Below are 14,805 nucleotides of genomic sequence, written 5' to 3'. Positions count from 1 at the left end.
TATACCTGAAACTAACACAGCATTGTAAATCAAGTATACCTTAATTGAAAGATGATAATAATTAAAAAATGATAATTTTTAAAAACTACATCTTTTTAAATACTGAAATTTTGCAAGTGGTCACCTGAGTGAGTGGAATTTGGACTATGTTATTTTTACAGAAAAAAACATTCTTTGTATAAAAAGACACTTTTTTTTTTGTTTTTTCCTTTTGTTAAAATAATTATGAATGAAATGGAATCAGCCAAAATGTGCATTTTTGTTATACATCCAACAGTTATTGAGGAATAGGGATGCAAGATGAAAGAGTATCACCTCTGTCCTCAGGGAGTTTGTAGTCTAGTAGAAAAACCTGAATTGTTAAAGAAGAGAGGAAGGAAGGCACAGATGGACAGGCAAAACTAGATGACAGTGTGTGCACCTCTGACTATGAGAAACGTGCAGCCAAAGGCACAATGATTTATGCAGCTTCGCTGTGTCCTTCAGAGAAAGAGAGGCAACACAAATGGGCTTATTAGTCTTTTATTTCTTAGATATTTGTTTAGTTTTCACTATGATCAAATTATCTTAATTGATTATGAAATAAAAGATTAGGACTCTATGAACTAAAAGTGAGCTTTTTTCCTTTTCTTTCATTCCTATGCCAACTCCTGTATTTTTCCATAAAATGAGTATGTATTGTGATATAGTTTCTTCTTGCTGTTATAAAAATTATTTTGGGTGAAGTGATAGAAGCTTTAGAAAATGTTGAAAATCTCTAAATACTGTGTTAGAACTTTTTCAATAGAAAGCTTTCATTGAATTGTGCTTTATGATAAACAATTTTATAGATATTTGCTCACTGGACAAATTAGTCCTCACTCCCAAATTATGTGTATGTATGGATGGCATCACTGACTCGATGGACGTGAGTCTGAGTGAACTCCAGGATTTGGTGATGGACAGGGAGGCCTGGCGTGCTGCGATTCATGAGGTCACAAAGAGTAGGACACGACTGAGCAACTGAACTGAACTGAATGGTATAACTGCATTTCAAATGTTTAAAGACATTTTCATATTATCTGCATGCTCTCTGAATTCATGATAAGGTACCTTGGAAAATGTGAGAGAGTCTTTTAACAGAAATGCAGTAATCATACATTGATTTTAAATGACCCTGTCACACGTGAAAACAAATCAGATTGTTGCTCTTAATGAGCTTTTCAATTTACTATTCAGTAGATCAGATAAGTGGATTTAAGAGGTAATGATCCTGTTTAGTACTCAAGCTTGACTGTCAGATCCTAGTAGTGGAGAGAAATCCCTAGGGACAGAAGCGTTGACACACTTCTAGATGGGATAATGGGAATCAAAGCTAATGGATGATAAAAGGGATGGTGCAAGTTACAAGGATAATTGTGGATTAAAGCACTGCCATGTGTCAATGTTGACTGTTTTTTTAGCATCTTATTGGGTCATATCTGATGCTTTGAGAAGCTGTTTTGACAACAGAGCACAGTAGACCTGCCTGCTTAGATTCTTTCTTTTTTGAATGCCAGAGACACAACAGAAAAGTTCCTTATAGGAACTATCAATTTTAAAATATTTTTAATATGTTTAAATGTTTTAAATCACATTTTTGTTGTTTTTATTATTCAGTGTAGCATGGGGCAAATCAAATTAATTTGATCTTTGCCATAAAAAATAGCATTTATAAAATCTTAAAAATGTAAAATTTTATTTTACAAAAATAGAGGGTAGTAGGAGATATGGACACCCAAACAATTACAGTGTGAAAAGCACCATGCTAGAGAAATGGACCAGAAACTATAAGAACATAAAGGAGAGTGCAACCTGGAAATGGAAGGAGGATTCAGAGATGACTTCTGAGTGAGAATCAGAAGAAGAGAAAGAAGGATGATTCAGAAAAAATAAACAGCTTATGAACATATAGAGCTCTGTAATTGCATGAAAAGCCTCAGCATTTCATAAGTATTTCATTGTGACTTTAAGTTGAGGGAAATGATAGAAGATGAAGTAGGTTGGGGCCAAGTTGTGAAGGGCCCTGTGTGCCATAATCATATCGATATCAGGTTTTCCAAGGGACCCAATTTATTCCCATTCACGAGAGATTTTAGATCACATTGAGATAAGGGACACTTCCCTTTTTACAACCATTCTTCCTTGGAGCCTTCTATGTGCTGAAAGGTTTCTGATGATTGAGGATTTGATGATAACTAACTTCTGTAGGTTCTTTCTCCCTAGCTCCCTCTTTCCAGCAGACATCCTTCAAAACAGTGATAGCTTTGATCGTACAAGAGATGAAGGCCTATTCTCATGAGCAAAGTCACAGATAGTATAATTGAAATGCTTTTTAATCAGGGCTCAGAAGTTAGCAGAAGTTAACAGGAGTTTGAAACTTCATCTTCCTTTCTTTCTTTCTCCCCCAGCTTCTCCTCTCCACCTTTCTGCCCCCTCTTTCACCTGCTCCCCTCCTTTCCCCCTTTTTCTCCCCCTGATTCACTCTACTGGCCTGAGGAGCTTCTGGTCATAGGACTTAAGTCAGAAGCTTGGAACACAAACTTCTCGTTAAATAATATTTAAAAGCCAAACATGAGATCTCTGCAGTTGGACCGCTCTCCTCCCCTGTATTACCGTGTAACTCTGGATGATGTGTGGTATCCTGTGATTTCCATCTCACCTTCACAACCAATGACATTATATCAAGGTAGTGTTCACATACGAAAAACAAGAGGCAGAATAAGTGAAAGCTTAATTGCCATACCGTAGGAAACAGGCAGATCAGGAGAAAGTGAGAGAACAGAATTACAGGGGAGCAAATCCGAGATGAGAAATCCCATACAGCTGGTGTCTGGCAGAGAGAACCTGGAATCTCACCAGAGCATCAGGGAGTGCGAAGGTGTCAACCCACCTCTCAGCTCTGCCAGGCTATTAGGGAATATTCCATGGGCTGCCAGTGGCATTTTCCCACTTGTAGTGGGATATGTATTCATAGGCTCAAGGTGGCTGGGGTTGGGACTGAAACGTTACACCCCAGACTCTGCAACCAGCACACCCTAATGGAAAGCTTAGTGGATTCTCAGGCCCCGGTGTATTCAGCAGAGAATCCCTGAGTCTGGGATTCCAGTCTGAGCATGGAAAGTAAGACCTATCTCTATATTTGGGGAAACTTGTTGAGAGAGATTTGAGGAGAATTTCTATAAGTTCTTTAACTTCCTCTTATTTTTGTAATCCTTATTTTTATAAGTGCCTAACATAATCCTGAATTATTTGATGGCTTGCCAAAACCTGGAATAGACGGAAATTTTTTAAATGTTGGAATCTTTTCTTGAGGCACTCTACTTTCCAGCCCATCTTTGAGATGAGTTTGTTACCACTTTGAAAAAAAAGAAATCATGTGGTATGCTGGGACTAAAATTAGTAGGTGAATGTGGGTTTTTGTGGGTGTATATATATTTCAAATAAGGGCAGTGCTTCCTGGAAGAAAAAGAGGAGTTAGAAAAAATTTTTAAAACTTCTTACTCTGTTCTCCCCACTTGTTCCCTGCATCATTGTGGATACAACAGTGTATTAAATCTTTACATTTATTCAGTTTGAATAGTCTGTAGAAAATATACATTAATGATAACGTTTTTGACAATTAAATGTTTTCATGCAGGTATATGCCCGTATGTCAGAAGTCTTAGGAATAACAGATGACAACCATGTTCTAGAAACATTCATGACGAAAATGTGAGTCCCTGCTTTGGTTCTTTGATTTTTTTCTTTTGTTGTATTGCTTTGATCTTTTTCCTATGCTTAAATATCTTCATAAATATTAATTTTTAATAATAGACTTTTAAAATTATGCTTTACTTTTAGAATGGTAGCATTGTTCTTATCTGAAATTTAATTTCACGTATTTAAAATTCACCATCAAACAGGCATTGTTATTTGTCAAGGTATCCATACAACTGCAGTATGCAGTATCAAAACAGTTTTGAGAAGTTTACAGACTTTGTTGAACTTCAGTTCAATGGGCAGCCTTTTTTAAATTAAAAACAAAGTATTCAATTTTAAAGACCAACTCAAGAGATTATTACAAATTGGAATCATTGAGAGAGATTTGGTTGCCTTCAAACAGGGCATTCATTGATTCCAGTAGAAACCTATGGCTATCAGAGACATGTTCTTGGAACCTGTCCTTAAATTAACCTTGTAATATTAGTAGAATTAACTAGTTTCTGGTCAGGAAATAATGTTGTACACTTGGCCTAAGGTTCTATGCCTCCACTTGACACCTTACTTCCTCTGTGTAACAGATAAGGTAGCACTGCCTTACTTGTAGAGAACAAAGCAAGATAAACATGATCACAAGAAGTAAGTTTTGGAACCCCAAATTTGATGGTTCGTTTCTTGGCAGTTAGTTAAGTGTAAGTCTCTACTTGACTTCCTTTGAAATTCCTATTGTCACTCCCTACTGTGTTTGTTTTGGATACAAACTTAGTGTTTCTTTTGTGAAACATTTAGGCAAGTTTAATTTACAAAAATAAATTTATAGAATAATAGACCATTTGGAGAACAGTGTTGCTTGTTCATCGATTGTATATAATTTTGAACATGAAATAAAAAGAAGAGAACATGTTCCATTGGTATTTAAACTCACTTCGTGAGGTATTTGTGATGTAGGTCAACTTACATGAATAATGTGTATTTCCATGTTCTCCCTACACAAGCAAATACCTTAATTATAATTAAACCTTTTTTTTCATATTTAGTGTTACAAACCTTAAATACTGGGGAAGATGTGAGCCTGTAATTTCAAGGACGCTTCAGTTCCTAAATGACCTTTCTGTTGGATATCCTTTTTACTATATCTGATAATGTACATAAACAAACCTAACAAGTGCATTCTGTTGGCCAGGTATTTTCCTTATTTATAATTTTTCAAGTGTTTTTCTTAAGTAAAAAGCATTTCATTTAGCCTTATCTATAAATGCATAATTTTGAAAGATTTATATTAGCTACATAATATGAAACATTTTATCCAGAGCCACAATTGAATTTATATGGATATATAGATTTCTAACTAGCAAAAGTTACGTTTATACCCACCCAGGTTTATAAATGGATACATAAGAAAGTAGGCAACCACCTATGTTTTAATCCATGATTTTTCATAACTGTCAGGATAGTGTTGTTTTAAAAGAACACATATAACTAATCTTAAGAAGGTCAGTATATTCTAAAAGCTGTTATTTTATAAAAACTGTATTCCTGAGAGTCAGTATTTCTTCAGTGTTCATTTCAGTTGAAATGAATATTATTTTCTCTAGTAAAATAGGCACAAAGGAGTAACAGAAAGGGAATTATAAGGCTTTTGACCACTTCCTTGATTATTTCCTCTACCAAATCAACATCTTGTTTACTCTAAAATAAGATTTTCCATTACACATTAAATGGTTAGGTCTGTCTTTACCAGATTTTTAAAATCTAAAACCAGAATCATCCTTTCTAATAGACCATAGTTGATAGCATTGTAATGTTTCTACCAATGAGAGAGAAGCATGTTGATTATCTTTTATATGTTAGCTATCAAATATATAGGAGTTGTGGAAAATAAGTGTTAGTTTAGTTAACCACTAAGATTAGCTGATATTTTAATACAAAGACAGCATTCTGAAAATGGGTGGCATTGGATAGAAATCTTTAACGTGGGTTCACTCCAGGAATATGTTTGTATTAGTTAAGTTTAAAATTGTGTTCCTTGGCAAACCATAAAAGATTTCCAAAGTATTAGACACCCACTTTTGTGCTGGAATTTAATATGCAACTTTTTATTGGAAAATAATCGTCCTTGTCTGGCAAAATCCACCATGCAATATTTCTGTTAGTAGGTATAATGCAATAAAGACAGGGAGGGCTATTTATCACTACAAATTTTGAGGATTTCAGGATTCTTTTTATTATTTTAATATATTTCTTTGATATTAAATCAGAAAAATGATAAATTACACCTGTCCAGGCTGTTTTTCCTTTTTACTGGAAAGTGATGTACAACCCAATTCCAGTGGTCATTTTGGCTTTTTAAGATATGTATTTTTTCTTATTAAAAAAAAAAATTCAACCTGTATTTTTTTAATAATAATGCTGAAATACTCTTTATTTCTAACATATGAAGTGGTTTATAAGTACTTCTAGTATTGCAAACTCTGGCCTTTTCACAATGTATTACTTTGAGAACATATTATCTGGAAAGAAGCCTATGTTATTTTATAGCACATATCTGTGTTTAGATTTACCCTATTTTTTAGGTTGAAATTGAAATCTAATATAAAATTAATTTGATTTGTATTCTTTTTTAATTTACATAAAGCCTAATTTATTTGTATCTGCTATTTAAAATCCTTTCCTATCATTTACATCTTTTATATATTCTTTAATCCTGACTATAATCTTTTATTTTACAAGTCACTTATTGCTTTTGAGCACTCCTTTTTGAAGTTAATAAAAAATCATATTTTCCAAAAGCTTATTAGATAAAAGTTTAAAAGCTGTAACATTTTAAACCAAGGGATGGGCATAATTTCAACTTGGGTACATTGATTTATATTTTTTAACAATTATTTCAGGTTTGCATATTTAGAAATATATATTAACTCAATTTGATTTCAGTGCTCAGTTATTTGAATTATAAATCATTATGTCCCTTCTAGCTGATCAGTCATGAAACATCTTTGAATTCATTTACATAATGGAATATGTGAGTGGTGTATCTATTTCAGTGCAGTTGCTGGTTACCTAATGCATGTTTTGTTGTTTCTAATCGATTTCTTTATTGTAATGTGTTTTTAAATCCTGATTTTAAAGCAATATGTTATTTCTGTGTTAAAAATAAGATGGCTCAGCGATAGAAGAAGTTATGCAAGATAAAAACCTTCACCAACTGACCTTTATAAATGGAAATCTGTTTATATATTAATATTCAATTTCAATATTTGTATTGAAAATGCTAGTAACAAATAAATGAAAAGCATCTTACTGTAAAACTTTTTAATGTCCCTTATTACTTTTATAATGCATGTTTTCAAATAATTATTGTTTTGTTTTTTGTATTTTTATCTTCTTCAGCGTGAATCTTACTCATTATTTATGGTCCTCAAAGCCAGTCTCTGAATTTTGGTGTTCTTCTATCTGACTGCTTGTTTAGGAATTAAAATCACAAAGGTCCTCATTTTTAGAAAGTACTAAAAAGCCTCATGTTTATTTACCTAAGGCAGGCATCTCAAACTTTAGTGATAGTCACAATTTCTAGAGTTCTTGTTAAAATACAAATTACTGGGCCCCACTACCCCCAGAGCTTCTGTTTTAACAGGTGTTAGACCAAGGCCTGAGAATTTGCATTTTCATTAGTTCTCAGCTGATGCTGGTGGCTCATGGACCGTATTTTGAAGACTTCTGCCTTAAGTTAATTAGAAAATAGAACTGAATGTCCTCAACAGAAAGTCTGAATATTTGTCCTACAGAATCTTCTCTGAGGAAATTTGTCTTCACTTAGAAAAGGCAGATTTGACATTTTTAGAAATAGTGTAGTTTTCTAAATAATAATGTGTGTGAGGAGGCTACCATTGTGTTAAGTCCCCAGATTTTAACTGGAAAGCCCTTGTTGCATTTATTCCAAGGTTTCTGTTGGTAAATTTGAAGCTTTCTAGATTGGCAAGTCTGTTGTAACTTTAAAATCCATTGGCCTTTTTGAGAGAAAGTTTGTTCTCCCAGCAGATTCATTATATGTGGCATATACGGCAAATTTAGCAAACATATCTAGGAACTTTTTAATGTACTTTTTAATTTTCTAAGGTTAAATTTCAATAATTCCAGATTCTAAATAGCTTTTTCTAACAGACACAGGATTGAAATGACTCTGTCCGGGGGCAGCCCTTCACAGTTAGGTTTAATACTTGGGTATCCTTTTCTTGCTTTGATATATTTTCCAGTCATAAATTCTGGTTTCTGTCTAATTGGGAAAGATGTAAGATTGTTTAAGTGATTAGGGCAAGGAAGCTGCCTGGAAAACTGGAGTGAGAATAAGGGTCATAGAGAGCCATCAAATAAACTTACTTTTTTTAAATGCTGAGAGAGAGGGAAGAGTCTCATTTCATTCATAATTCTGTTTGATTTTTAATCATTATTTCAAGTTTTTCTTCCTTTGAAAAATAATTGATCAACATTTCTATTGCAGTTCATTGTTTACTCAGATTTATAGCAGTTGCATGCATGTGTCTGAGTTTCAGATAGATAATAATGAGAAAGGAAATTTCATTTTCTGTTAGGCCCTCTGTTGGTAGCTGCCCTTATTACATCATCCTCAGAGGTTTGAGAAAACCCCAAAGATAGTCTTTAGCTTCTTAAAAACAGACCTCATTAAGAATTCTACATTAATTCATGAATTTATCCAAACTCATTTTACCCTATTGATAATGTGAACTTCAACAATTCTTAGAATAAATAACTTCTTCATGTTATTGCAAGACCACATACCTCATCCACAGGGCCCAGTACAAAATAAAAATGTGGTGTGCATTCTTCATAAGTGATTAAGAATTTAAAGTCCTCAGCAGCAGAACACTGAACCAAGCAGAGGCCTTTATAACCACAGGACTCTGTGCAAGTGCATAGTCTGTTAAACTCAGAAACCATGAAGCTGGCTCAGGTTATCTGCTGTAAAAAGAAGTCCTTTCATTTGGCTTCAGACTAACTTTCTAAGACTATCTCCCATAGTTCCTGTACACCAGGATTTGGTGAATCCTGAATGAGGTGGGGCAAAGGTAAAGAGTAGAAGATGAAAGATGAAACAAGAGTCTAGTATGATGTAAGGGGAAAGGATGGAAGTAAAACTGGATATGTCTGTTACAGGAAATATTTAATAATAAACAGTCGTAATTCCGCTTTTGTGAAACAGTATTAAAATGTATCATTTTATTTCAGTGAATATCACCATCTCCAGATGGTTTTCAGAATGTTAAAACTAGTTTCAGCTACATCCCTCAGGCATACTTCTATTAACATTTCTCATCAAAAGAAATGTTGATGTATTTCTTTGTTTGCTGTCTCTATCATCTTTGGAAAAGTCATCCCATAATTAATCTGCTCTATTTGTTTTTATACTAGCATCAACTATGAGAATCTTCTATTCCTCCTCTGTAGCCCACTTATGCAGGCCTTCTCTCAGTTCCTTATAGATTCATGCTTTACAAGGTTACCTTCCTTGAGTATTATTTTGATCTGATCATTTCACTTCCCAAAAGCCCAGAATCACATGCTTCTTGCGTCAAAGTAAAATTATTGGTTTAAACTTGAGTTCTTTAGTAGGCCTGGCGTGCTGCAATTCATGGGGTCGCAAAGAGTCAGACACGACTGAGTGACTGAACTGAACTGAACTGAACATATTGAGTTCCCAAAACTAATTTCCTGATCCACAATTCAACCCCAATTTGTACTTTATACTTGGGCCAAAGAAATTTATTTTGCCTTCCCCTAGATACCCTTCAGGCTTCCCTGGTGGCTCAGACAATAAAGAGTCTTCCTGTAATGCAGGAGACAGGGGTTCGATCCTTGGGTTGGGAAGACCCCCTGGAGAAGGAAGTGGCTGCCCACGTCGGCATTCTTGCCTGGAGAAGCCCATGCACAGAGGAACGTGGCAGCCTACGGTCCGTGGCGCCACAGAGAGTCTGGACATGACGAGCAATTTTCACTGGTTTGATACCCTTCATTATCTTTCACTGAGTCGCCACATATGCTGTTCTCTTCATTTGACCCATTATAACTCACTTAGGTCTCTTAAATTTTCAGGTTTCACTAAAAACTTGGTAGAGCCATCCTGAGGTAATTATTAATTATAATCCTTAGTCACTTGTGTTAACTGAAAGAAATCAAAGGAGTCATTTAATTTCTCTAAGGCTCAGTTTCTTCATTTGTAGAAAGGGAATGTTATCTATCTCTTAGGATTTTGTAAAGATGAAGTAATAGGGCTTCCCTGGAGGCTCAGTTAGTAAAGAATCCACCTGTAATACAGGAGACCCTGGTTTGATTCCTGGGTTGGGAAGATCCCCTGGAGAAGGGAAAAGCTACCCACTCCAGTATTCTGGCCTGGAAAATTCCAGGGACTGTGTAGTACATGGGGTCTCAAAGAGTCGGACACAACTGAGCGACTTTCACTTTCACTTCCATATCATATAATAAATATGTAACAATCTCTCTCTGTTACCTAACATTAATAGAGCACCTGGTATTCGTGACCCAGCCACATGGTAGATGCTACTGAATGCTTCATTTCTGCTCCTTTTCTTTTCCTTAGTGTTCTTAGACACCTAGTTCTTGTCTGTTTTTCTGGGGATCAATATAATATAGCCTAGTATTGGCTAGTCCTCTCTCCTATTAAACTGTAAGTTATTAGCTATTAGGACTGTTTTGTTTCCTTTCTCTATAGTTTCAAAACTTCATCACATAGCAGACATTAGACCGTATTGTTCTCTCTCCTGTTGTGTGACTAAACCGTAAGTGACTGAACTCTTATTCCTTACACGCAGTTATTAGTATCCCTTAAGATGCTTCATTTTGGTTATACCTGTTTGGATTTTTTTTAGTCTAGTACAGTTCATGAGCATAATTCTACTTTTGAAATCACTAATATTTCAGTAATTATACTATATACCTATCATACCTACAGTAATTTCCATCAGGTAATTTTTTATCTGTGAACATTCTTCTATCAGCAGGATCTAATTCTATCTATAATGTTTGTGAACATGTATGGCTTTTACATAATTGCCTCGATCAGTACCATTATCCACCCTCTTGTGCTTAGTGAATATCATGCATCTAATACACTACTTTGATTTTAAAATAGAAATTTCATCACATTTTAACACTTATGAAAATAAAATGTTTTATAATTTTATATTTTAAAACATTCTTAGTAGTGGATATAATAATGATATTCTTCATAATCAATGATGTTTTAGGATTAATGAAATACAGTATTACTCAGTAAATACTTGCTGCCATGAATTGAAGTAATACTTGGTGCTACTTTGCCCACTAGCTGCTAAAGTGTGTGGTACCTGTAACTTAAAAAACCAGGGCATTCTCAGTTAGATTATTCTTCTCTTCTGAAGATACAGATTTTTTTCAAAGTTTTGACCATTTCTAAGGTACACCATTCTTTCAACTTTTTCTTGCCCAAGCTAATTATCAGTGAGACCATCTTCACTGCCATCAGTGTTTTCGTAACCACATGGATACAGACAGATTTTCTGAGCATTTTGTTTGTAAGTTAGTATCAGCCAGTCTGTGGAGTTTGCTCAGTCCTGAATGTGATGAACGCTCATTAATGAATTGATGCCTCCTAAAAAAAGTTTCCCTGTACCTTCTGGGGCCTAGTTCCAGTTTCACTTGTACCTCAAAAAGCTAGTGATCTCTGTAGAATCATTTGGCATATTTCAAATGGAATGGATATGATTTAGCCTAGTGAAAAGAGCTTATACTTTCAAGTCACACAGACCTTTGAAGTTTGGATTTGAATCCAAAAGTTCTGCCATTTATATGTTCCATGTGTGACTTTTATTAAATTCTCTTACTCTTCTAGACTTCTACTACTGTTACTGTTAACCACCATTAACCACATGTACTGTTATAAACTGTTGTCAATAGGCCTCTGAAATCTAATCTGGTACTACCACCCAACCAAAATGGTGCAGCTTACAAGAATCGTAGTTTCTTAGGGAAGAATGAAAATTATGAAGACGGTGTATCTATTTATCTTTTTAAAAAAATTATATATTTTTATAAGGGCCGTGGCTAGCTTTGAATTGAATTCCTAAAGGGAAATATAAGTATTCAGGTGAACTTTCATTTTTCTTTTAATGAAAAAAGTTTCTAAAAATCATTCTTAATCTTCTTCTTTAGAATGTAATTAAAAGGCAGTGAATCTGGCCTGGGTACAAAGTGCACAGATGCAATTCTGCAGAAAATGTGTCTTTGGCAGATGAGATTCTTCCTGTGAATGTTCTGTTTATTGCTACCATAAATATTCTATTGTCAAAACATGACTTGCTGTTTATTAGCAGCACTGACAGGAAGATTCCTATTAATGGCAGCATTCTTATTACCCATAGACCCTGTCACTTTTAACTTTGCAATTCTAAAAGAATTGTATTTGGTAATTACTTAAGATATTTCTTAGCTTATTGATCCCTACCCCTGTTTAACTGAGTGGAGTTTGAGTGGCAGTTCTTCTGCTCAGTGACTTACACTGGAAAAAAATCAAGAGTGCCTCTTTGTAAGCAAGGAGAGACTTGCTGCCTATCAACCTTGATCTCGTTTCATCCTGCCAGAAACACACAGTGCATCGAGCACCCACTGAGAGCAGTGCACTGAGGAGAATACGTACATGCGGCCACTACCCTTAGAAAGTGTACAGTCTAGTTTGGAGATAAGCAAAATACACAGTTACTTAACCTGCAACTGGAATGGGTTGCCTTGAGTCAGAGGAGCTTGAATCTAAATCATACTAATGGCCTGTCTTTTGGAAAGTTTAACTTCGTTTTTATACTTTGTTTCCTCATTTGAGAACTAGAGTCTATCTCATGGGATTGAGAGAATTAACCTTGAAAGTAGTAAGCATTCTATAAATGTTCATGCTCTGCCTCTTTGTGTCATCTCCATGATTTATAATTGGCAAAGACAGGTATATCATCTGATCCTCACAACCCAGGATAGCTTGGCTGTATCCTCATTTGTTGAAGAGGAAAACTAAGGCTAAGAGAGCAGAGTATAATACTCAGGCTCATCCAGCTGATTGAGTGCTGTAGTCAAACTGAAAGCCCAGGTTTCCTAACTTTTGTCTTCTATTCTTATACCTACCCTTGAGTGACTAATGTTTAAAATTAGGCTCATCAGTGCCAGTGTATAGAGTTAATAGATGTCTGCATTAGGAGATGATGTGAAGGAAAAGAGCCAGTGTTTTCACTGGGACATAAATGGAACCATGTAAGATTATTATTATATTTTTTTTGGAAGCATATAAGATCATTATGGCTTGAAGAAAGGTATATGTAAGTATGTAAGGAATGCCCCACAGGTGCCCTAGCTAGAGCAGAAAACACAGGACTAGGATGAACCCTAAGTAAGAGCAGAGGGTATTTGTGTACTGAATTGGTGTTCTTAGAACCCACTTCAGCCTTTCTGTGATGATGGCACTAACCAGAAGTTATTTAGGCTTTGGGATCATGTTTGTGATGTTTTTCAACTCTGTTCTCATTCTGAGTTGAACTCTTCAGGTGATAATGTGGTACAGTAGAAAGTACGTGGCCTTTATAGTCAAATCTCGGGTCAAATGTCAGCAGTCTCAGTCCATAGAGATGTAATCTTGGAAAAGTAACTTAATTTCTCAGAGCTGTTTTCTTATCTACAGATTAAACATAATAAATAATATTTAACAATGTAATTATGAAAATTAGGTGGGTTAACAGATATAGAATGCCTTGTACCTAGTAGGCATATAAGAAATTTTAGGTCCTTTAAACCTGTACTTCAACATTTAAGGACCTACAGTTGTGGTCGCTACATCCTCCTAATTGTATTCCGATTTTCTTCATCTAAAGCAGAATTTCCTTAGGTTTCTACTAACTAAGCTCATGTTTCTTAGAATTGAATAATTTTCTCTTTCTTGATAGCCTATTATGGGTCTTTCATAATTATTTTTTATGAAATAATATTAAGTGAAAAGAGGTTCTCAAGTTACACCCAAAATGTAAAAAGGGTCAATTTTAATTTTCCACTATCAAGGCTCTAATAGTAAAAAAGTTTTTGTCTTAATTATAAAATTCATTCTTTCTTTCCATAACTAGAATATGTATAAGATAGGAAAAGTAATTGCACTGGTTAATAATGGATTATCATTCTTAACAGAGTGGAAGGCATTTCTATAGGAATAAAACTCTTTAGAAATAATATTTATTCATCATAATAGAAAGTGATACCATTAGAGTTCAGTGTTATTTTGTGATCTGTTACTTATTGATAAGACAATCATATTTCCCCAGATTCCTTAACGTCTATTACCTATATCCTTTTAAAAAAACTTGTGAAGATAGATGCTGTGAAATTCATGCTAAAAAATCACACGGTGAGTCTTATTTCCTTGAATTAATGACTAGAGTTTTCTGGATAGTTTAGGTCAAGCGTTAGTAACTTTGGATGCTCTTTTGCTTTCATTAGAGTGAACACTTCCCCTTTCTTGGCATCAGTGGCAGTTACAGTCTCAGTGACTTCAGATGCCGAACAGCCTTCTACACAGCCCTCACTCGTCTTCTGATGGTAGATCTAGGTAAGGTTAAGAATTTAAGCGTAATTAATAAGGGATTGACAATATATTTGTGTGAATGAAGGAGTGTCATACTTGTGGGTACCATATTTAACTAATTGGAATTTGCCATCTTTGACAGTTTTCCACAGCTTTCTAATATTTGAGCATAGACTCATTAGCTTCAGAGCCAAAAGACAAATTTTTGTATAGAAGGTGGTATTTTTCACTTCACTTAGTACTTGTGTTAATTCTTTACTTCAAAATTTATTTTCTGAGTATCCTTTGATCCTTTGGGACTTCGCTAGTAGCTCAGACGGTAAAGAATCTGCCTGCAATGCAGGAGACCTGGATTCTCTCCTTGGGTCGAGAAGATCCCCTAGAGAAGGGAATGGCAATCCACTCCTGTATTCTTGCCTGGACAATTCCACGGACAGAGGAACCATGGCAGGCCACAGTCCATG

General features: G+C 34.9%; 1 protein-coding gene across 4 annotated transcripts in view; it reads left to right on the top strand.

Annotated features, from left to right (window-relative positions):
* RANBP17 (RAN binding protein 17) overlaps nt 1–14,805 on the top strand; it is a 349,515-nt gene that overhangs the window by 239,369 nt on the left and 95,341 nt on the right. For all 4 annotated transcript variants that reach the window (XM_040262770.1, XM_040262768.1, XM_040262769.1 and 1 more), the window contains 4 exons: nt 3,659–3,732; nt 4,758–4,838; nt 14,101–14,164; nt 14,257–14,365. In XM_040262770.1, the coding sequence (XP_040118704.1) occupies nt 3,659–3,732; nt 4,758–4,838; nt 14,101–14,164; nt 14,257–14,365 (328 nt within the window). The remainder of the gene's footprint in view (nt 1–3,658; nt 3,733–4,757; nt 4,839–14,100; nt 14,165–14,256; nt 14,366–14,805) is intronic.

The sequence above is a fragment of the Oryx dammah genome, unplaced genomic scaffold (assembly GCF_014754425.2).
Source record: "Oryx dammah isolate SB20612 unplaced genomic scaffold, SCBI_Odam_1.1 HiC_scaffold_20, whole genome shotgun sequence".
Lineage (NCBI taxonomy): Eukaryota > Metazoa > Chordata > Mammalia > Artiodactyla > Bovidae > Oryx > Oryx dammah.
This window is presented reverse-complemented; position numbering and strand designations above follow the sequence as displayed.